Genomic DNA, 23,411 nt, shown 5'->3' on the forward strand with positions numbered 1-23,411 from the left:
CTAGAAAGAGTAATGTGATGTAAAGCTAGTTGAGGTGCTGACTGGCTCAATCAAACATGAGCCAATCCATGATAATGTACCCGAACAATCTGATGATTTTAGCAGATTAGCCAGAAATATAAAATTATCAGAGGTGAAACACACAATATCTGTTTGACCGGAATGTTGATTGTCATGTCTGAAGAAAAACATGACAGGCACTACTAAATACCTTGCTGCTAATTGCTGCCATACCCTTAGTTTAGTTTCCTACATATGGTTTGAAAAATTATTTTAAAATGAAACGTCTATTTCACTTGTACCGAAAAGAGTTTACTATTCCTCGCAGAAAAATACATCACCCATAAGGCATTGCCAGATTTGCGGAAGTCCTTTTCTTTCTTTCCGCCGTCGCCGAAGTCCCTTTTGGATTTAGACCGGCGGGTGAGTTGAGAGAATCTAACTTAATCCTCATTAAATTTGCCATCATCTTTTTAACTCGATGTTGATAATTTGTTATTGACCTCCATAATTTACAGGATGTATCATATTAGCAGTAGAATAATCGGTTTTGTGTTGAATTTGCCCATACGGAGTGAAGTGTTTCCGTTGAAGCGGCTGTCCGGCTAGCACCCAGCCAATGCCAACTTGTAGCATGGTTTATAGACAACACTAACAATATCACCACATTTAAACACTGTCGATTAACTATTGTTCTTCTGTTCATCTCATGTATACCCAATTTTAAAGAAAAGCAGCGCGGCCTGCTACACAGCCGAGCAGTCCTTCGTAGTAGCTAGCATGCTAACGTAAATCAACACGTTTAATTTGACTCTTCCCTCCGCTGGGAACGCACACTGTGATTGTGAACGCGTGTAGGTTCGTAGTTTGAAAGCATTTTGCGTTTATTATAATTTTATCCTTAGTGCTTCTTCGGTGTGTTGTTAGCACACCGGACAGTTAACGCTAATAGGTGATTGTATAAATATACTCCAACACCTGTCCTGATCTGACGTTTTATTCTAACCTTGCTTTGAATTGTTTGTCCACAGTCATCATGGCAGCCCTCAGGCCCCTAACAAAACCCAAGATTGTCAAGAAGAGAACCAAGAAGTTCATTCGCCATCAATCTGATAGATATGTCAAGATTACGGTAAGTGTGGAAGGCAGATCTTTACACAATTTACAATTACCTCTCTTAGTAAAGGCAAATTAGTGAGATGTGTTATTTGATTTTACTTCTGTTAACAGCAAAACTGGCGCAAGCCCAGAGGTATTGACAACAGGGTTCGCAGGAGGTTCAAGGGTCAGATGCTGATGCCCAACATTGGTTATGGTAGCAACAAGAAAACCAAGTTCATGCTGCCATCTGGGTTCAAGAAGTTCCTGGTGCACAATGTCAAGGAGCTGGAGGTTCTGATGATGAATAACAAGTAAGTTCATCCAGTTTACAAGCTTAGCTGAGAAATGGCAAAGGTTGTGCTGGAATTTGTTTCCTAATATATTAAGATAAACTTAAAGTTTTTACTGTTTGTTTACAAACTTTATTAGGGCCTTTTCTACTAAGAGACAGCTTTTTAAAGAATTTCTTGTAAGTTGAGGCGGTATGAGATGGTTGTGATGATTTTGGTAGAGGCATATATTGCAGGGAAGGCCCACCGTCACAGCAAAACTCAGATTATCATGTCTGAAATGTAATTTCTATTATTGCAGTGCTTTTATTATTCTTTCTTATGGTCTCATATTTTTTTCAACAAGTTTAAATCAGTTCTGTACTAATGTATTTGTGCTATAAAATTTTTGGAAATGTTTGTCTTAATTGAAACAAGACCTTGTATTAATAGCAAAAAAAATAAGCAAATCTAGGTTTACTTCAAACACAATAAAAATTCTTAGCTTAAGTCTTACTTTTTAAAGTGTTCTCACATTGGAGTTGTCTGTTAGGTTTGTAGTGACCACAAACTTTGAGCAGTTTCCTTATGAGAAACAGGGAGAGTAAAAATAGATTTTCATTTATATATGAGAAGATAAAGTCGAGAACAAGTCATGTGTCTGAACTCATCCAGATGTTTGCTTGAGAAGGTTCATCCAGATGTACAACTTCCTCATTTAGTTCCCATACCTGCATAGACAATGTTGGATTATATACATTGCATTCATATAGCATGAGTTCCTAATTCTATACGAATGCAATGTTTATTAATTGTTTGTAATGAAAGCATTGTCCAGCTCAAGATTGAGTCCCTAATTTAGTCACATTGTCTTTATTTCACTTAAGTAATACGCAATTTGAGAAATAAGTCTAGTATTAAAAACCATATAGCTGACCTTTCTACTGATGATTGCTGCATCTAGGTATCCAAACTAGTTGAAAGCAAATGATTTAATAATTGTCCTGTAATAAGGTACTTCTTAAAATTTTGTTTTTATAATTTCCTTATTTATTGTTGTAGTTCCCTAAGCCAGATATTAAAACATTGATAACCACTGTTTATTTGGAAGTTCTACAAATATCTGATTTGTCTCAATTTATGGCAACTCTTATTGTGGAGCAACATCAGAACACGGTGTTGAAATATTGTCCTGATATTAGCCATTTAGTTTTACCCCAGTTTGTTCTTCGCTGAAAGTTTCTCATTAGTACTAAAGCAGTATATCTTGCTGAAATATTAGTCCTTATCTTGCACTGTAATCCTCAGTGGTGTGTTTTTTGCTCCTGTAGGACTCACTGTGCTGAGATTGCCCACAACGTCTCTTCCAAGAACAGGAAGCTGATTGTGGAGAGAGCAGCTCAGCTGGCAATCAAGATCACCAACCCCAATGCCAGGCTCAGGAGCGAGGAGAACGAATAAACTGGTTGTTCATAATAAACTCTTTAAAATCAAAATAATTGGCTTCTGGATCTGTTGCCTTATTTCTTCTACTGCAGGTCTGTTTCGTGGGTTTGCAAGGCAAACAAAGTTTTAAACTAAATTGTACACATTCATTTTGAAAAGCAATTTTTTCAACTCACTCAGACTCGCTGAATTTTTGAACATTGGATGACAAACACAAGCCAGTTCTGTGTGAATGTAAAAGCTAAGAACATAATGGCAAACAGAATAGTACTTTCTTACTATTCTTGCAGATAGTAAGAAAGTAAGTATTTTTTGTATATGTATGTGGCACAAGCTTTAAAGCTAAAAATGGTTTGCTTTGACACTTGGGGCATAGAGTGTGAATGGGTGAGTCAGGTTTAAACAGAAAGGGACTTCATGCTTAAGACTTCTAGCTTATCAAAATGAAAGTCTCTTAATCATTTATGTTCTTTGTTAAAAGGCATGGTCACCAAAATTACAAGAAATAAAGACTTTAAATATTTTGATGGTATACTTTCTGAAATGTATGACAAACATTGCAACTTTTTAACTAAGTTTTTATAGATTTCCCTGTACCGTGTAGTGTCAAGAAGCTTAATATTAATTTTTTTACAATTATTGGCCATCATAAATTGGTGCTCTCAATGCCTTTTAAAATTATATAGTAGGACATATTTTTCCTTATATAATTTTTTGAACCTAGCAGTGTGTGAAATCACTAATGACACCTGACACAACCTTTAGTATCAATCTTTATTTTTAGGGCAACTGTCATAATAGTGCCAACACAGTGCTTTAAGTCAAATAAAACAGTGAGAAATGACAGCTACTGAGCTAAACAAGAAGCATGCCGGGAAGGGTAATTATTATACATGGGTGATGTTCTTTTAAGAAAAATCTGGTTAAAAAAAGTAAAATTTGGTTAAGTGTTACAATTAAAACCAAGATATTTTTGCTTTTAAAAGCATCAATAGTCTCAGAAAAGGTTAGTTGTCTCATCTCAGAGATACACTGGTGTTTTTAATAACAATAATTCTTTATTTAATCAGGTAAATCCCGTTGAGATCTAGATCTCATTTTCAAAAGGGACCTGAAACAAACTTCACTCCCCGTCAGGGAATCGAACTCCGGTCTCCCGCGTGATAGGCGGGGATACGCACCACTATACTAACAAGGAGAATTTTAGCTCTTATTTATCAGAAGACATGAGGGATTTGGATTGCTTGTGAAATAAAAGCAGATCTGAGAAATTTCTGGGACTGAGACGAGTAATTTCAAAATAATCCAAAGATTCATTTTCAAACCTAAAGCTAGAAGTAGAGGCTGATCTAAAGATTCATTTTCAAACCTAAAGCTAGAAGTAGAGGCTTCATTGTGTCAGCATTAGTTCACCAAAGTGTCAGACAAGCAGTAGTGACGGTACATTTGGAGGGTGAGGAAATCAAAACCATTCACCATGTATGTCTGTTTGCTACTTTGATCTGTTTATTCTTTTACTCTCATTTGACTAGGAAAATACAATTTTAGCCAAATGTAACTCAGGTAAATATAAAAGGCATTTTTCAAATTTCTTTTATTAGGAGAAGAAAATGTTACCCAATACAAAACAATGGAACCTAAAAACAAAGTATTTTTTCTCTGCGCTATCTCAAACTCCTCATTTGGTGGAGAGAGGGATAAACAGTATGACTCTCGGAAGGTCCTTTGGTAGAAAAGTTATTGCCAAATGGCCGGAAAGGTCCACTGAATATCTCCAAGATTGAGGGTTGTGTGTGTCCTTGGATGATGTGTTGCAGAAATTTAGCGTTAGATGACATTGCCCTGCATTTGCTCGCTCAGACTGCGCATTGTTTTACAAGGTAGAATGCCGAGTCCCTGCAGAGAAGGTTTCCATTGCATTCTGGCAGGCAAGCTGTGCCCCACAGCCGTGAACTCTCTGCCATCTGCTCCTGCAAAGCTGACATTGCCAGAGATGTAAAAACACAACATTTATTCCGCAGGTCGGCTTATAGCTGCTTAGGTTAGGAAGAAACAGACTCGGAAAGGCTGGGAGGGGGGGAAAAAAACAGAGCGTTGCCCTGTTTGAGAATCTGCACCTGTTTGTGGAAGACTCACCTGACTGGACTGGATGTTCTCCAGAAAAGGAAAGAAGAGCACGTGAGCAACAGGGCAGGCACAGGCTGCAAACCGAGGAGTAGGACAAAATCCTGTTTTTGTTGTTTTTGTTTTGATGGGTCAGAAAATGAACATGTCAGCAAGGGCAGTGTTTGGAAAAGGGCACCTCACCCCCAAACAGCTTTTATTCGCCTTTCCTCAGACAGATTCCCTGAGGAAAGGCAGCCGGTGTACTGGAGGAAGGAGGAGGATGTTTTCTTTTTCACTCAGATGTCGACTGGGCATCATCAGAGGGAGAACCAAAGGTAAAACAAATGGGAAAGCTTTACCTGTAGAAAATTGCTGTTAAATTGCCACTTAGATTTAACTAGATATTGTGTGTATCTTTATAGATATTAATCAAAAATGGGTGAAATTTCTTTGCATGATTGTAATCTGGAATTTACAACTTTAAATATTAGAAGGTTGTTTTTGAATTTCAGGTCATTTTTTATCCTGCAGCTTCCTTCTGCAGCAGGAGCTGACCACCATAAGATGGCAGTGTGGTTGGTTTGATCAGGAGAAACCAGAGATTGCATCAATCTTAACTAGAGCATCAATTCAAAGTAAAAACGTTGACTAATTTGGGATAAATTATGCTACAGTATATTTTCACGTCAGGTTTTTCTCCTACTATATGATTAAGTTTAATCATCTTCCTCTTTGTGAATTATTGCTTTTTGTTCCTGGAGGATTTTTCTTTTGTTTTGTCCAACACTGTTTCATCTCACATTTCTTATTATCCTGCAGAAAATTAATTAGTTTTGCTCAAAAAGCCTACACTCACACCCACTGTAAATGGGGTATTAAGGACAACAGTCTCTAAGGAAATTGTCTACGCTGATGTGTTCTGTGTCCACTGGAACGTCTGAGAATTCTGCTGCTAGTTCTTTGTGATCACTTTCAAAATCTGTTAAAGAAAAAAAAAAACTGGGAAAAAAGTGTGAGGATGTATTTCCTCAGCGCACAATCTGAATTTGTTGGTGTTGCATCTTGTGTTTTCATCTAAAATCTTGGTAAGGACAGCACTTCATCTGCACTGAACCAAAAAAATGAGGCAGAGGAGATTCAGAGGGGTCGCCTGTGGGGGTCAGGAAGCAGCAGGCGCTGGGACATGTGTGCATGACAAACGATCCCATCTGTGTTTGGGTTCAGAAGCATCACTGGGTCAAGACTTACGAAGAGGTCATCTAAACCTTCTTTCAATGTGGATACTTTTGAATTTTACAAAGTTGCTCAGGTTCAAGTGTTGCATCTCTTCTCTGTTAGACATGATTTATTTATTTTCCCATGACTGCAATGTGAATCTATCACCAGTGTGGCGGCTGCGCTGTACTTTAAACCAGTCTCTACTGCAAGGCATGCAGGCAGCTGTTCGGCACAGGAATTTTGCATATGCATGTGTGTGTGAGAGAGAGAGGGTGAGAGAGACACACACCAGGACTGTGAAGATGCACGCTCTATAATGTGGGTACAGGATCTATGTGAGAAAAACGTGACACAGAGTCTGACTGTGAATGTGCAGGTGGTGTTAATTGTGCCGACAGTTCGGTGTTGTGGTGTGTGCGCCGCTGTGTCGTGTCTAATCTCATTGTGTGAACTGTGCATGTGTGAGAGGGTGGAATTCAGGACTTGGTGGGATAAAGTGTGAGTTTGTGCGTGCCTGTGTGCAGAGGAGGAAAGGGGAAGGGGGGAGTGACTATCGTGTGTGGCTGCCTCACTGAGCCCCTCTGGCAGAGAGGAAGAGAGGATGAGCAACCGCTGAGCAAGAGAGAGAGAGGGAGAGAGAGAGAAGGGTTATGTGTGTGAGCTCATGTGAGTGTGTGAACAGGGCATGAGAAAAATCTCTGCCAAACCCACGAACCATTTGTAAGAATAGCTGGAAAAACGGGGCCACAGCGAGATGCCAAGAATAGGGCACAAGTCATTCCTCTCCCTGCTATGGCTTTTCACAAAGATCTCAGCTGATCTCAGAGGTTCCACTAGTAAGGACTGCAAAGGATTCATCCTGCAAGTTTAAAAAGAAGGAGACTGGGACTCTGTTTGGAGGGACAGCATTAACTTATCTTTTAACAAGCAGCATGGTTGAAGAAAATGTTGGAAGTGGAGAAGCAGAGATGTATTCCGTGTCTCATGTGAGCGCCTGAGACCTGGTCTCTCAGGTGAAACCTCGACTGTTTACACACTAAGGTGAAGATCAGCTTCCAGAGGAGCTGCAGCCATGCTGTGTGGTCTGAGGAGGGACACCAAGAACAGCATTGGTAAGAGGACCCCACTTTGATCTTTAGGGTCTGTAGGAGGTCACTGATCTATGTTTCGTGAATGAGTGTTCCTCTGCGTCCATCCGCCCCGCTACAATGCCTGGTCAGTGACTTTGATAGACTGGAACAGATTTAGATGTGAGAGGACGGGGCCACCAGCTCGGCATAGCATCTTACTATGTGTAATTAGGGCAGAAATAGCAACATAAACCAGATATGGGGCCGCCCACTTTTAAAAATAAAGTTTTACATCTGAAAAAAGGATTATGATTTCGGTGTCATGTCTGGCTTCATATTTAAGCCTCATTCCTGTTAGATATGAGATGGATGTCACGCAGTGCCCTTATTCAAACGAGAAGTTAATTAGCTCTATTTATTTATAAAGGAGGGGTCATGCTTCTGCTCAGCCTCTAATTATATAAGCATAACTCGGTTCGGCTACAGACTGGCAGACAGATCAGTGCGTTATGCATTGTTGTTGGGGTTGTGTGTAATCGACCCTGGCTGTTGGGGTGAGTGGTGGTTATTTTAAGCTGGAGGAGGATTGCTGGCCGACAGCTTGATGGTATAGTAACGTTTGGTCACGTGCAACTCCATCGGCTCAGTGCAACCCAGAGCTAATGCTGCCTTTTGACAGAGAGGACAGCTGCTGGACTGTTAGGGCTCCAGGGAGCCTGCATGGTTACTCTGCTTTTGCCTTGCCTAAAGTGTTTGGGATGTGTCATTCACTTTGTGCGTGCATGTGTTCAAATCAACTGGGCGCACTGTTCGAACAAAGGATGTGGGAAAAGTGAAATTCCATCACGGATGTGTGTGTTCTCTACATCACCATGAAATGTGAATGCAGTGGAGATATTTTTGTGATTGAGGGCTGAGTCATGCAGCTGCTTCAGCGGCTAACGTTTTTTTTTTTCACTACTTCTAGTCTCACTCAGCTGCCCGAAGGCTTCAGATCACTGAAGGTATGATGAAGGATCCATACCTCTCGGCTGTCTGAAGGTTTCAGCTTCAGCTGGACAGATGCAGACAGTCACTTTAGGCAGAGATAAAGGAGTGGACCTGATGTCCTCTGGCCCCTCTTTCCTAGGATTCAGGTTTGGCTGATGGACACAGCCACAGCTAGAGAAGGGCTAGAAACGCCCATAGTTTAGTTGATGTGGCATTTACCTTTTTAAACTGATGAACTCAGATTTAATGTGTATTCTTTAAAAAATGAGTTGTTTCTGACCTCTTGGTTAGGCGACTGTGCTTCAACCTTGAATGTTACTCATGAAATAGTGCCCTCCAAAGGTATTCACACCCTGGATCACATTACAACTACGACAGAATGTTTTTTTTTTTTTTTTTCTTTTTTTACAGAATTTTGCATTAAAAACTAAAACAAAGCAAAACGATTGCTTTGAAGTCAAAGGTAAAGTACGAAAAGCAGGAAAGATAGAAATCAGAAAGGTTTTAAGTTCAGATTGAATGGAAAGTGTCCGTGACCATCAGATTTCAAATCTTTTCACAGTTTCTTAATTGGATTTTAGTTGGGACTCCAGCACACGCTCCGAGCTAAATCATCCTTTGTATCTATGGCAATGTGTTAAAATTGGTCATCCTGCTGGAAGGTGAACCTTTGCCCTGGTCTCAGTCTGTTGCAGCCAAACAGGTTTTCTTCTATTTAGCTCAACTCATCTTTACATAAACCCAGAGCATCATGCCTGTCTCATCGGGATTAAAACACCCCCACAGGGTGAGACTGGCGCCATCACTGTTTTTATTATTATTTTTTGTTTGTTTTTGAATTTTTTATTTAGTGGAGATGGTGTGTTAAGGGTTTATGTGCACAGTTAGTTTTCTACCACATAAACCATATTACACATTTGCCAACTGATCAATTTTGGCCTCTTCTGAGAAGAGCAGTATTTTTCCACATGTTTGTGGCATGCCATCTACATAGTTCAAACTTTAAAAAATGACCTTTTATGACTTTCTTGCCATGCAGTTATAAGGGCCAGATTAGTGGAGTGCAATACTAATAACTGTAGTTCCCTGCAGTTCCTCCAAAATTACAGTCAGCCTCATAGCTTCTTCTCTAGAGTAACATGCAGTCTGCAATCGTGCCATACTCTTTCTATTTTCAGATGAAGTGTTTAAAGATCGGGTTCTTCTATTAGAACCTAACCCTGCTTTAACCTTTTCTACAACTTTATTCCTGTCTTCTATGTTCCTTGGTTTTTCTAGGAGAACTTCATAGAAAAACTGAGATTAAATCACACACAATTAGAGGATTTCTGATGTTAGTTGCTTCCTCTTGATTTTCTTCTGGGGTATCAATGGGAATAAGAAACAAATGAACACAAAATTCTTGAATTGAGTGTAAAAATAGGTTGAATACCATTTTCAACATATTTTTCCTTTCATTGAACAATTATGCACAGCTTTGTGTCAGTTAATGGATGAAATGTGACAAAATCTGGAAAAGGCTTATAGGGATATTAAGACTTTAGCAAGACACTGTAAGTTATGAAAAAGGTTGTGTTGTAAACCTTTGACAGCATTGTAACTTGTGCTTACAGTCATTTGTTCCCTCTTTAAAATAAAAATCTGTCTAGGCTTTTCTTCAGGTGTGCAGAGTGATGTTTAATCCCTATGCTGGACACCTGAAAATGTCGTCCATAGTGGACAGGATTACAAAGCGCCAAGTCAGTTTCCTCAGCAGCGTGACTGCTAATATGGTTTCATTTCTGTGTTCAGGCTCAGATGGCTGGGGACTGACTCTGCTAATTTGTGAACCTTGTCAGAAATGGGCCCCAGTATGTGTGAGAAGTGAACAAAAATCTGTTTCTCTGCTGAACAGATTGAACATTTTGCTGCTTTCTGTAGCAGCTGCTGTAAATGACATGCAAATGATCATTTTCTCCCCATCCAAAATCAGTCCATTAACTGCATGCTGTTTCCATGCCCAAGTGGTTGCATACTTCAGCTCTTCTGCAGATGTATTCTTTTTTTTGAATGAATGCCTTTAAAGGCTTTTATTTGGTCTGAATCACTGCTGCAGTACTTTAACTCAGGTTAAAGTTCAGAACACTAAGGTGTAGGTTTCTGTCAGGAATAGGCAGTCATGCGTATTTGTCTTTCTGCTGCAGTCTTTGCATAACCTCATACACCTCTCTGCTGTCTCCTCAGATGAAGGACCATACTCCAAGGGGAGCAAAGAGACAACTGACCAATCGCATTCCTCCCGGGGGCGAAGCCTTTCAGGTACATTACAGTCAAACCTTACTTTGTTTCATGTGCTGTCTGAGTCACAACCCTCTTGGGTTATCAAGAGGATAAAATTGCATGCAGTCTTTGTTGAATTTTGAATTATGTGCCTCCAGTGGTTTGCTTTGTCTTTTGATGCTATAAATGCTTAGATAAGTTGAAAAAAATGCACTTGTGGCATACCTGTCATGGTACTAAACTGCTGTTGGCATGATGGACAAAGCAGAGATTTACCAGCACAGCACAAAGTGGACCTCAAGACAGAATGAGTTCTCTCGTGACACAATGAAAACACACATCAATTACAATTGTATTCCTTTTTCTTTCTTTTTTTTAAAATCAATGTAATAATAAAATTGGGCTTTAAAACTGACTTTAAATCATTACTAAAATAGGTCAACCCTGTTTACTTAATAAACTGTCAATGTTAAATAAATTGTCAAGCTCCTGGAGATCTAAAATTAAGTACGGTAACCAAAACATAAGCTGAAACACAGCATGCTGCAATACATAAAAACTAAAGGCAAAACATTGAAGCAGAACGTAAAATCCTAATGAGCTTAATATTGTACTGCTTTCAGGAAAACGTTTTATGCGATGATTTAAAGTATGTCTCTTATTTATGATGTAACATACTGTATGTTCCATAATGGGTGATTTGTCTAAATGTGTCTGAATTTTACACTTTGCAATACCTCGGATCCTTTCTCTTTAAGAAATTTTCTTCTTTTCCTTGAAAACTAAACCAAATCCTGATCTTTCCATCATAGCCTGATAGCAGGGCTTTTGTTTTTAGCTCAAAGTGACAAAGAGCATTATGTTCAGGAATATCTGTCTCGGTCTCTCTTACGAAAACAACATTGTCAATGAAATCATCTGGTTTGTTCAAATACTACTACATATTAAACTATGCTATATTCTGTTTTGTAAAAAAGTAAGGGTTTTTGCTGCAACTTCTCCAAATAAGTCATACTTGTTCAGTATCCTCTACTCGTATTAACATGAACTTAACATCTAACATGTTATATGTGGAGTTTTACTTGTATAGTGGATTGCAAAAAAAAAGAACTAATACCGTTTAAAATTTTACCATTTTCTAACTTTAAATCCATAACTGATGATGTATTTTATTGGGATTTTATTTAATAGAACAAAGCAAAGTAAAGCATAGTTGTGAAGTGGAATAAAAATGATACCTGGTTTCAAATATTTTCCACAAAGAAAAAATATGAAAAGTGTGACATGCTTCACACACGTCTGGAACTGAAATAAAATGGTGATGATGTTTGTAACAGAGTCTGATAATAAAAAAAAAATATTCAGAGCTTTTTGCAACTCACAGAACATAGTGCAACTTCAAACCTCTTGGTGTCCTGTCAGTTTTAGAAGATCCCCTGGTCCAGTAATGGATTCTAGTAATTGAATTGTTTCTTCAGAACTGTCAATCATACAGTCATTTAGACCAGGTGCATCCAAGCAGGCAAACATCTAAAAAATTGCAGGACATCCGCTCTTGAGTTACCGACCTCGACCTGTGGTTTTATTCATCATCTGAAAATGATAGTGGCAGCATCATGCTATGAGATTGCTGTTTTTTCAGTAGACAAAGAAGTTGGTAAAAGTTGACAGATAGATGGATGGAGAATATGATATGTATGGACACACTACTTTCTACATAAATGGGTACCACAATAACTTCTGTAAGATTATTGCTCTTCCTTTCTTGGTGTGGTGTTAAAACATCCTGTTTGCTCCAAATCAACAAACTATGAAAACCTTTGGCTTTACAGCTTTGCTCACACCCAGTGTGTTAAACCAATCCTGAGTACTTGGGTAGTAGCACCTTGTGATTATTATTCAAACAAAATTCAAACAAAATCAGCAAGACATTAGTTTTACAAGTAAGTGTTTTTCTTAACGAACTATGGACATACATGTCACGTTAGTGTTCACCTACTTTTGTATTTATGTGTCTTTTAAAATTTTCTTAAGCTCCCTAGTTTCCTTCAGATTTCCACACAAAGATTCTCTTTGCGATGCGAAGAAACAAAGAGAAGAGAAAGTAGCTGGAAACTGTTCCCCGTGGTTGTATCTTAGAAAACATTTTCCGAAAGATTCAGAAAAAAAAAAGCCGTTCCATGCCTCACAGACAGGGCAGCTCTGTCAAGCAGAGGCTAATTCTTTCTGTGGGTTTGTGCCTGCGTCTATATCTGTCAGCAGAGGAGTATCGAGGAGTGACCACGGTGGAGCTGATGAAAAGGGAAGGCAGCAGCCTTGGCCTCACCATCTCCGGAGGCTCTGATAAAGATGGCAAGCCCAGAGTGTCAAACCTACGGCCAGGTGGGCTGGCTGCCAGGTGAGATCTGTGCTCTGTGATGTGCTCTGAGCCTGGCAACGCCAGCAAACTGGTCAGGCATCCAGCTCTGCACGCAAATGTTTTAAAGGCTAATAGTTGTGTCTAGATTGTTGTTATTCAGAATGTTTTATTAGCCGCCTTGTTATGTACTAAGACAAAGCTGATATTCATTTGTCAAGTACCATGACACCATAAGACATTTTACAAAGTAGTTAAATCATTAATAAAGTACAACTAAGTTCTTTCAATGCTAAAATAGCAGATGTTAGCCAGAGGGAACTTTTTAAATAAAACCTTATTGTTCAGATGGTAATGAGATATTTTTCCCCAGTAGCTAGATAAACCACTGGTTTTCTGTGAACACAAAACAGAAAGATATTAAGATCTGATGTTTTCCAAATGTCATCAAGGCCAACAATACGGCCATGTACTTCCATGAACTGAAGTCTTGTATTTTCACAAATATTCTTGTTTTGACCTGATGCCTGAAATTTATATCGATTACAACAAGTCATGTTTAGACTAGCTCTTCTTACAGCAAAAATCACACATGAATCTTTGGAGTCAGACGCATCCAACAAACTATTCTGGACCAAACCTAACAGAACCTAAACACACAGTAGAGCAAACCTGCACACCTTTCATCATCCAAAAACCTGAAACATGAAAAAGAGACAGATGTTAATACCAAAAAGCATTTGGTATTAAGAAACAGGTGATGCAGAGCGCAGTCCTGCACAGAGGCATCTACTAAACACACGTTTTCCATTGACAGCATTTAATTTAAAGCAATAGAAAACTCATTTGATTATTGTTGCTCATTTAGAAAGTGGAGAAGACATTCACATTAAAACTACCTTTTACTTTGGATTTCTTTTTCTATTTTATCTTGCACTTAAGATGTTGTAATTTTTAGCTGTACAAATAAAATTTACTCATTTACAGTTTTCAATTTTAGTAAGTCCACAATACCGACTAAAATCTATCTCAGAAATCTTAATCCAAAAATGTTCTAGCCTTCTGTATATACACTTAAGTAGCATGGAAACAATAAATGTTTTATTCAAAGCCTGTTACTTCTACCTTGTTTGTGGGTGGGGTGAGGGATGGTGTGTCATCCTGCATGTCACTGATGTGAAAAAAACACCCTCAGTTCAGCAAGAATGACACAATCCTTTGAAAATGTCCTGGCCAAAATATGTCATTTCTTGTCACGTCTAAGGGACACTATGCTAATTCTGCCAAGCAGCTTGTCTTCACACAGCTGAGTTCATGCCTATGTGAAAGTACCCGCTAATTTAATGGGTGGAGACACGCTGGGTCAGAACGGCTACGTGTGTAACGGGACTGGACCATCGTGACGTTCAGCCCTGCTAAGCTTTGGAGTCTTCTGTCTGCTGTCACGGCTGATTGACAGGAGCCCAAAGGGTGAGAAGGGCAAGAAGGGCAGGACATCTATTTGATTAATTAGCTCTCCAGTGAGAGGCGCGTTGACTCAGAATGTCAGATGTGAGACACCATATAGTCATCTCTGCCAGTGTCAAAGAGGGAGAGACTGTCAGTCATCTTACTTCCAAATCAGTTTTGCTTTCTACACAGGTGTCCTTCTATGTTTGCCTGCAGAGATGTTAAAAATCACATAACAGAGTTACAACTCTGGTCATATGCTAACATAGACTCACTATGAGCACAAATAGTATATTAATTTTAAAAGCATCTATTGATTTTTGGCATAATTTGTGCTAGATTGGTCCCGATTCTTATACTTATAAATGACAGAGTTGATTTAAATTGGCTGGTTTTTAAATCGGGTTGAGATTGGGGCTATTCCAGAATCTTAATGTTGGTCTAATTAGTCTGTTCCAAAACCAATTAAGGTGTTTATTTAGGATCACTGTCCTGTTGAAATACCAAAACATCTCAAAGTTTTAACCATGCAACTGTTCTATTGAGTTGAACCTAAATAATTTGAAACCAGTGCCCTTCCTTATTCTTACACTTACTTTGCGTGATGCACTCGCACAATTCTAATAGAACAAGATCCAAAGCATGATGCTGCCAGCACCATGCTTAAGATTTGGTTCAATGCCTCATAGCCATGCTGATATTGCAGCAGAGCCTTCTTTCTTGGTTGGCACCCTTTTATTCCATTCTGGTTTAAATTGACTCCAAGGCTGATGTTGTTTCAGCGTCTTTGAGTTAATGATAGAATGGTTCCTTGAAGATTTCCAGTTGTTTCTAAACATTCAAACCAATTTTAATTTAATGTGACTGTTTTGGTCAGCTGTTGGCCACTTTGGGATTTTAAAGTCGGTGGTAAACCCAAACATATGTTAATAGTAGCTTTGGAGGGCTTACTTTATGTCCTACATTGTGGAGTAAAAGCTGGGTGTGTTTTGTATTGTCTTTAAATCAGAGGGATGGTTTGGTGGAATGATGGTAAACATTTGCTGGTATGCAGTTCAAATGTGCAGATGTGGACATTTTTGAGTTTGTGTAAATTTGATGTGCAGCTTTCTGCTTTCACCAGTGAGTAAAGGAAAGCTAGATGGCCTTAACAGTCTGTTGTGGCTCTGAACAGGAGCGACCAGCTGAATGTGGGCGACTACATCAAGTCAGTGAATGGCATCAACCTGTCAAAGCTCCGGCACGATGAAATCATTAGCCTACTGAAGAACATTGGGGAGCGAGTCGTCCTGGAAGTGGAGTATGAGCTGCCTGCATATGGTGAGAACAGAATGAATAAATAAATGAAATGGAAAAAGTTTGTTTATATATTATTTTTAAAAGCAAAACTGGAGTATGAAATCCCTCTCCCAAAATTTTATGAACTTACAAGTAAAATCTGTTGAAATGGAAAGCAGGAGCACAAACAAACATTAACCTACAGTATGTACTGTATTAATTAAACTTAGCAAAATATGACAAGCACTTTCAAAAGGAGTGACCCAAATCCCATCTTTGTTGCTGAGCAAAGATGAGATAAACATCTCATCTTTGTCCCATCTTTGTTCAGACCAACAAAAGAAAACTAAACAAACTAGGAAACTATGCCTTTCGTTTAAAAGAAAGAGATTCTTCTCAATGTTTTGAGTCTGCAATAACTTCCCAATTCTACAAAAATCCGACTATTTCCCCGTTAAAATGCAGGTAAAAAATATATAATCATAATTAGCAAATATATATATTTTTCTTTTGTAAAACCTAATTTCAACTTGGAAATTTAAAAAAAGAAAAGAACAAGAAGATGGAGAAGTCATTTAAATAAAATAAATTATTTTCTCCCGAAGCAACGCCATGTTGTTAATATTACACTCTTCAAACCAACACACAGAATAAAATTGACAGCTTTTAATTCCTTCTTCTCAGGTAAAACCTTTAAGAAACCATGAACATTGTACATTGTATCTATTCTTTTGTATCCACAAAAGAATAGATACATTTATCACAAACAAAATAAAATGATTTTCTAAGCATAACATAATTCACACTCTCTAACAAGACCCAATCACACGATTCTGTTTGCAGATGTGGACATTTTCCGCTTCTATGTAATTCTTAATTTTCTCTTTTATTGTAGTCCAGAGTCCGTCGGGAGTCATAACTAAAACCATAGAAGTGTTTTTACACAAGGAAGGAAACAGTTTTGGCTTTGTCATGAGAGGTAAGTAAGTTGGATGTGGTTGTTTGCTTTTTCTTATTTTAGGAACTTTACAATGTCCAATACAACTTATAACTTTTAGACTTATTTTTCCTTCCATATTATAATACTTTCTTGAAATCTGTTTTGAAGGAGGTTTCCATGAAGACTGGCGAAGGTCTCGTCCTTTGGTGGTTACCGGTGTCCGGCCCGGGGGTCCAGCCGACAGGTCAGGATGTGCCTGATGTGTTTATTTATAGGGGTTGGTTGTGTTTCACCTGGTTTCTGGTGTGTGAGATTATCTGGGAGGTTTGCATGGATGAGTCCATTAAAATTAAAGAATGTAAGCATTCATGTGTACAGAGGCATACAAACTAATGACCATTTGACTAATTTTCTTGTTTTTATGCATTAAATCAAACGTCACCATATTCTTCACATGGAATCTAGCATTAATTATTAATGCTAATTATAATCATCATTATAATTTCTGTTTCATGAGTTTAAAAATCTGCTGTGCATTTATGTTGCAAAATCCCAGTTTTTCTTGCTGCACAAAATTGTTGCTGCAACACATGAAGAGCATCTTTAACACAGAAAGGGCGGCGCTCATCCCGAGGCTAATGTAGCCTTGCACTTTTCTCTATGAAAAACTGAGAGCACCAAAACAGTGGAGCAAACATAATGCTGCATCAAAGCCTTTATGGCCATTTATCTTGTTTATCCTTTGTCCCACCTGCGAGGAGATCCTCACTGCTAAGTCAGTCACTGTGACTGCTGCTTAAACTCTGCTGTGAGGATCATGGCCCAGTTTGGTAGGTTTTATTCTCCTTGTTCATGTTTGAAGGGTTTTATTGTTTTTTGGGTTTTTTTCCAGAGAGGGCACACTAAAGGCCGGAGACCGGGTTTTAAGCATAGATGGGATGCCTTTGAACAGAGAGAGGCACGCTGATGCGTTGACCATGCTGATGCAGAGCGGCCAGGAAGCTCTGTTCCTGATCGAGTATGACGTTTCTGTCATGGGTGAGTAATCACACACACACACACACACCCACACACACACACACACCCGCCAACACACGCGCACACACATACACAAATGCGGAGAGCATGTGGAGGCATGGTAGGGCAGCGTTTCTCTGAGGGTATGGGGCCGTTTGGGTGCGTGGATGATTGTTGGTGCTGGAGACGGCACCAGGGGAGCAACATGAACCTGAGTGCACATTGATCATAATGGTACTAACGACACAGTTGGACTTTAAATATAATCATAAATTCTTGATGATGATAAAGTAATCAAAAGGGAATTTGAGAAACACTGGAAGCAGTGTATAAATCTGTGAATGCAGATGTTGGTACACTTCCAAATAAAAGCTCACTGAAATGGGAGGGGAGGGTAAGGACCGCGTCAGACCTAGAAAGCAAATATATCATTTTAGCTTTTAAAGATTTTCCAAAGTGGATTTTTTTTCCTAATTGTCTTCTTTATACTGCAGGTTTTATTTGACTGTTTTATTTCCTTATCCATCAGAAGAAAATCTTCTGACTCACAAAACATTGAGATATAGATTCATTCCATGTTTGCAAAAGGGTAAAATGTACATGACAAATGGTTATCTTATACTATTTTATTTCTGTTTCATGTTTCTTGTATATTAAGTCATTAATCTGTCAGAATTAATCTTTTGTTTTATTAGTGTTTATTATTTCACTTGAATTATTGTTTTATTGTTAATTATACTATAAAATTACTTAACTTTTTATTGGATGAAACCTGCAAGCTCTGTTGTTTAAAATCAGGAAACATAATTGGTCACATAATAGGTTTTCTATTTTTCTGCATTACTATGAGTCTTGAAGGTTTGGAAATGTATGGAATCTGATTCTGTCAATTTTCAAGTCTGGATAAGAATGAAAACATTTATTTGAAAATATTTGAATTCCAAACTTTATTTTTTTTCAATGTTATTTAAAACATAAAAAATGTGTATTTGTGAGAACTAAAGGGTTTCTTATGATAAGTTTTATGAGTGTGCCGTTTATAAATAATTTTTTTGCCTTTTCACAATTCAACAATATGGACAACATTTGTAAGAATTCACAGATAAATGCCCACTATTCAAAACTTTGAAAACTTAATAGAGACATGTTACAACTTTTTGTACAATAATCAAGTTTAAATTCAGAAATTTATAAAGTTGGTCCAGATGTCAAAAAGTTGTAATATAGTCCTTTAACATAGTCAAATTGAAAACCCACAAATGTGTCATTTTATGATTTGTGGAAGATACAGAATTCAATAAATATTTTGAATTATATTGCCTAAAACATTTTTTTTTTAATTGTAACTGGAGCCTGGAAAAGTATTTAGTTTTGAAATAAAAAAAGGTAGTTATGCTGAAATGTTCTTCCTTTGCAAAACTTCTGATGACTGGGTTTCAGCTTGACATTTTTTGTACAGGCATTCACTAGGCTGCCTCTAATAATCATTGTTCCAGCATGTCTTGCTCTTATTTAGCCCTTTATTGTTACACTACCTCAGCCATTTTCTTGGAACTCCAAAAATGCTGAACCACATATGAGCTGAACAAATTAAAGTTGTTTTTATTTGACCATAGCATAACCTCTGTATAGTCAGAAACCATTTTTCCTAGTCGTCTCTTTCAGTTATATCCTCATATTTGAAGGGTTTGTCTTGGACATGGTCTGCAGAGGTTGATATTATGCAATGTTTAGTTTCTGATCTGTCGCAGAAACTTTGATTTCCTCTGACATGTCCAATGCTGATTCTGTAGCCCTTTTCTGTCAGGTTTCAACATCGACTTTATCCTTATAAATACTCAGACAGCATCCAGTCTCTATTGTTGTTTTAGAAGGTCAGCCCCAGCAGCTCAGATTGGAGCGACCCTGACTTGTAGCACACTGCTCTCTATTCTTGTGTTTTTGACTGATTTAGGCAAATTGTTACTCCTTCTTTTTAACAATTATTTTATTTGTTTAGTATATTCTGGTTTGGGCACATGGAGAGAAGGATCTTTAAATCATTTGTGTTTGATCTTCCAGAGTCTTGTGTTTTCTCTCATGCTCTCTACTCTTCAGGTCAACCCACTGGGACTTATATTGAGTTGGCAACTTGTTTTTGATTCTGCTGCAAGATTCACAATGACCCACAGAACAACAACAACTAATACTTAGTTAAAATACCCCAGGCGATTCATTATTCAATGCATTTGGATAGGAACCAGACCCACAGAATTACAGATCCACCACCCTATTTAATATGGGATAATTATATGCTTTTGCACATAATTGTCCTTTATTTTATAACTGACCCTGGACTGTTTGTTCCTGAAAAGATAAATCTCAGTTTCATCTGTCTAAATCACATGGTTCCAGTTAAAGCCCCAGGTGTGTTTAGCAAACTCCTGATGTTTACTTTTCTGATGATAGGACATCACAAATCTCCCCAAACAACTGGTTGTCATGTCCAGTGTCTCATGGTTGCTATGGAGACTTTGTGATTCCAACTCTTCACTTTCTGCTGCAGTTCTCTACGTTTGGTGATATACTAATATACTTTTAGTGTGAGAATTGCTGCAGAAAAAATAAAGAAAAGTTTACTATAAAGGTTTTTACTTACCAGTTCCAGCTATTCTGGACAATGCCGTATGCTTAAAATAGAATTTTTAAGCATATCATTTTGCATATCATTATCATTTTGCAACATGATAAGATATCTTCTGCAAGATGTTTGTGTCTGTATGTGTTTGTAAGTAAGCATACACAAAAATGGATGAGCTAGCTGTTTCCAGTAAGCTTGTGGGAGGAACTATATATTTCTAAAGCAGAGTTCTGTTTGAAAAGCAGAAATTATATGGAGAGTTTATGGCGTGTGCTTTACTGTACTACATAATTTTACCTGTAATGTGCCTTTGTAACACCTTAAATTTGTTTCTTTATTTCTATGTGTTTTGGTAAAATTGTTATTGTGAAAGTAAGTAAAGATATGTTTAAATCAGTATATCAGCGAAGAGAGACCCTAGTTTAATCGATTCTCTTAAGCAGCAGAATGTGCCACCAAATACTAGAGCTCACAACATGACTAAAGGCCTAATTATAACCTCCATTTGGTCATGGTGACTAATTTTCAAGATCACGCTCTTTGCTCTGGTCTGTGCAAACTAGGACAAGTCACTAAGGATAGTTGGCACATATATTCTCCCTTTGCACAAAATTTACAATTCAGACCTTCTGCTGGCAGATTAATTAAAGCGTGAAATAATTCCCAGCAATCATCATTCCTTTTTGTACTGAGTACAACAGTGATTTACTTGCAAAAGATTACTACTTATAAAGAAAATATGACATGCCTTTGTGCCCTGTGACAGACTGGCAACCTGTCCAGGGTGTACCCGGCCTCTCGCCCGGAACATTAGCTGGAGATAGGCACCAGCAACCCTCCCGACCCCTCTAAGGGACAAAGATGTAAGAAAATGGATGGATGGATGGATGGACATGCCTTTGATTTGTAAGAAGTAGAATAGAAAAAACTGCAGAAGAGAATTTTGTTGAAAAGTATTTTCTCATGTATTTGACCCCTCAGCAACTCCAGGGTAAAGAAGTGGTCCAATGTTTTATAGCTTGGATGAAAGCCGAATTGCTCCACCTGAATCCTAGATTCAACAAACTTTCAGAACCTGCTTTCCAACAAGCTGGAGAATGCTTCTTCATGAAGGTTAAATGTGGGATCCCACATTTTCTGGTTCACTTTATTACAGTCTTTGTAAAAAAATTAAAAAAACCCAACAACAACTGTAACACAGTCTTTGTAAAAAAATTTAAAAAACCCAACAACAACTGTAACACATCTTAAATTCATCCTAATGTTTTATTCTGTGATATAATGTGTTTTCATTTATTGACAAAGCTTGTCAATAAAAGCTTGTCAAAGCTATTGACAAAAATTGAGTAAATTTTGATCCCTAGTTTCCTAGAAGTCACTAAATATTACTCAGATAACTTATGTTCAGGTTGGGATTGTTAGGGGCCTTAATAACCCATAACTGTAATCCACACAAGCTCTGAACTGTGATGAAAACACAAGCATTGTTTACATCACAGTTCAGATTGTAAACCATTTTCCTTTTTTCGCTGAATCTAAATCAACTTTTTCTCTTTTTTGCTGATTTAGATTCAGTAGATCTGTGTAATGTTCTGCATGCTTGTGTTGTCTGTTCCAGAGGCAGTGCAGCAGGCCTCGGGCCCTCTGCTGGTGGAAATAGTGAAAGGTCCTTCTGCCAGCCTGGGGATCAGCCTCACAACCACAACATACAGAAACAAGCAAGTCATCGTTATCGACAGGATAAAGCCAGCAAGTGTGGCAGAAAGGTGAAGCAAATCTTCTGCATGTTCCTTCAGTGCAAAGTGTCTCTTGACAAAGCAGACATTAAAATGGAGCCTCTGTCTTTGTCTGACTCTCAGATGTGGAGCGCTTCATGTGGGAGACATCCTGCTGTCCATAGATGGGACAAACACTGAGCGCTGCTCCCTGATGGAGGCAACGCAGTTGCTGGCCAGCACCTCAGAGAATCTCAAACTTGAGATTCTTCCAGCCAACCAGAGCAGACTTCCCATCAGGCCACAAGACACAGGTATGCCCTGCGGGTGACAGAAACTCTAGTTTATTGGGGTTTTTTAAAGAAAAAATGAAGAAAAAAAAGAAAAAAGATAAGATGTAAGCAAGAGCCTGCAGCTTCTGTTTTTTACCTCTATTTTTACTGATGGTATTAATAAATAATTTATCTGGAGTGTAAAATGTCAAAACATTCTGAAAAGAGTATGGCTACCCCGAGGTGAAACTCACATAAGCAAATTCATGTCTGTATTCCAGCTACTTTTACAACTTTTCCTTTTTACTGTGGTCAGGTTTTCAGTAACAGTTTTTTTCATTCTTGTAGAAAAGCATATTTTAAAACGACCTATTCTCTTTGGAAATCAATGAAATAACCAAACATGTTTCATACTTTCAAGGGTTTTATGTCTTCTGGCTCTAAAGTATAAAGATTTAAGAAAGACAAAAGGCGGTTTTGTAAAATCTGTCCTACTTTTAAGTGATTTATGATTTTTTTGGTTTTGTCATGTGCAAGTTTTCCCCCAAACCCTTGTCTCACCATGTTTATAGTGACCACTCTGTTCTTTGCAGCGTAACATGCAGCCATGAAGGGTTTAGCTGTCTTTTTTCAGGCTTTCTGAATAATTTTGAATCATCATTTTTCTTTGGTATGCTTATGACCCTTTGCTTTGCTTGCACACTTGCATGGATATTATCAAACAACACACAGATGAGCTTTCTCTGTCAGAGATCATGTTCCTGCAGTTTTATATTTGAATCAGCAGCTACAAGAACTTATAGCCCTGCGATGTGATGGATCACACTAGGGGAGAAAGCTAAAAGAAGGAAATAAAACTGTTGAACATGTTCCCAGATTCTACTTCTTTCAATGTTTCAGCTTAAACATTAAAACTGAAATTTAATAATTTGTTTTAAATATGGTCAAATTTGTTTAAAAAAATCTGTGACAGATTCTTAGGAGAATAACTTTTCTCTTACTTGACATCTAGCAACATTACTTTTCCTTCTCAGTTCAGTTTGTTATATTTTTTAATGCTCATTATTCCTATCTGCAGAGGGACATCCGACAGGACAACAATAACAGCAGTCTGGCATAGATATTCATTGAATCAGGCTGCCATGTTGATTTGTTCCTAAACATAGGAACAAATCAAAAGTGTCACACAGACTTTATAGAATAAATGTAACTAAAGTTTTTTTTTTTTTCTTCTTAAATTCAGACTGTATTGATTATTAAGTTCAAAGTCTCCACAAACTTTTAAGTAGTGACTCACGACTTTCT

At 38.0% G+C, this 23,411-nt stretch overlaps 2 protein-coding genes across 7 annotated transcripts in view; both read left to right on the top strand.

Annotated features, from left to right (window-relative positions):
• Nucleotides 1–267: 267 nt before the first annotated feature.
• Nucleotides 268–2,867, top strand: rpl32 (ribosomal protein L32). The gene is made up of 4 exons (XM_028016728.1): nt 268–423; nt 1,032–1,132; nt 1,231–1,412; nt 2,702–2,867. Exons 2-4 carry the CDS (start codon nt 1,037–1,039, stop codon nt 2,829–2,831), a joined length of 408 nt encoding a protein of 135 aa, XP_027872529.1. The 5' UTR covers nt 268–423; nt 1,032–1,036; the 3' UTR covers nt 2,832–2,867.
• A 2,022-nt stretch (nt 2,868–4,889) lies between these two features.
• LOC114144115 (glutamate receptor-interacting protein 2-like) overlaps nt 4,890–23,411 on the top strand; it is a 37,905-nt gene continuing 19,383 nt past the window's right edge. For 3 of the 6 annotated variants that reach the window (XM_028016619.1, XM_028016633.1, XM_028016659.1), the window contains exons 1-9: nt 4,890–5,257; nt 10,424–10,498; nt 12,719–12,857; nt 15,439–15,584; nt 16,438–16,521; nt 16,651–16,726; nt 17,375–17,520; nt 21,738–21,885; nt 21,979–22,148. In XM_028016619.1, the coding sequence (XP_027872420.1) occupies nt 5,068–5,257; nt 10,424–10,498; nt 12,719–12,857; nt 15,439–15,584; nt 16,438–16,521; nt 16,651–16,726; nt 17,375–17,520; nt 21,738–21,885; nt 21,979–22,148 (1,174 nt within the window). In that variant the 5' untranslated portion in view covers nt 4,890–5,067. Of the gene's footprint in view, nt 5,258–6,682; nt 7,253–10,423; nt 10,499–12,718; nt 12,858–15,438; nt 15,585–16,437; nt 16,522–16,650; nt 16,727–17,374; nt 17,521–21,737; nt 21,886–21,978; nt 22,149–23,411 lie in introns of those variants that run through there. The other 3 variants (XM_028016625.1, XM_028016641.1, XM_028016650.1) reach the window with 3 other exon arrangements.

The sequence above is a fragment of the Xiphophorus couchianus genome, chromosome 1 (genome assembly GCF_001444195.1).
Source record: "Xiphophorus couchianus chromosome 1, X_couchianus-1.0, whole genome shotgun sequence".
NCBI classification, from domain to species: domain Eukaryota; kingdom Metazoa; phylum Chordata; class Actinopteri; order Cyprinodontiformes; family Poeciliidae; genus Xiphophorus; species Xiphophorus couchianus.

Coding starts and splice junctions, on each gene's coding strand:
- rpl32 (XM_028016728.1), top strand. CDS start 1,037: ATGGCAGCCCTCAGGCCCCTAACAAAACCCAAGATTGTCAAGAAGAGA. Junction 1,133..1,230: donor ATAGATATGTCAAGATTACG/GTAAGTGTGGAA, acceptor TTCTGTTAACAG/CAAAACTGGCGCAAGCCCAG. Junction 1,413..2,701: donor GTTCTGATGATGAATAACAA/GTAAGTTCATCC, acceptor TTGCTCCTGTAG/GACTCACTGTGCTGAGATTG.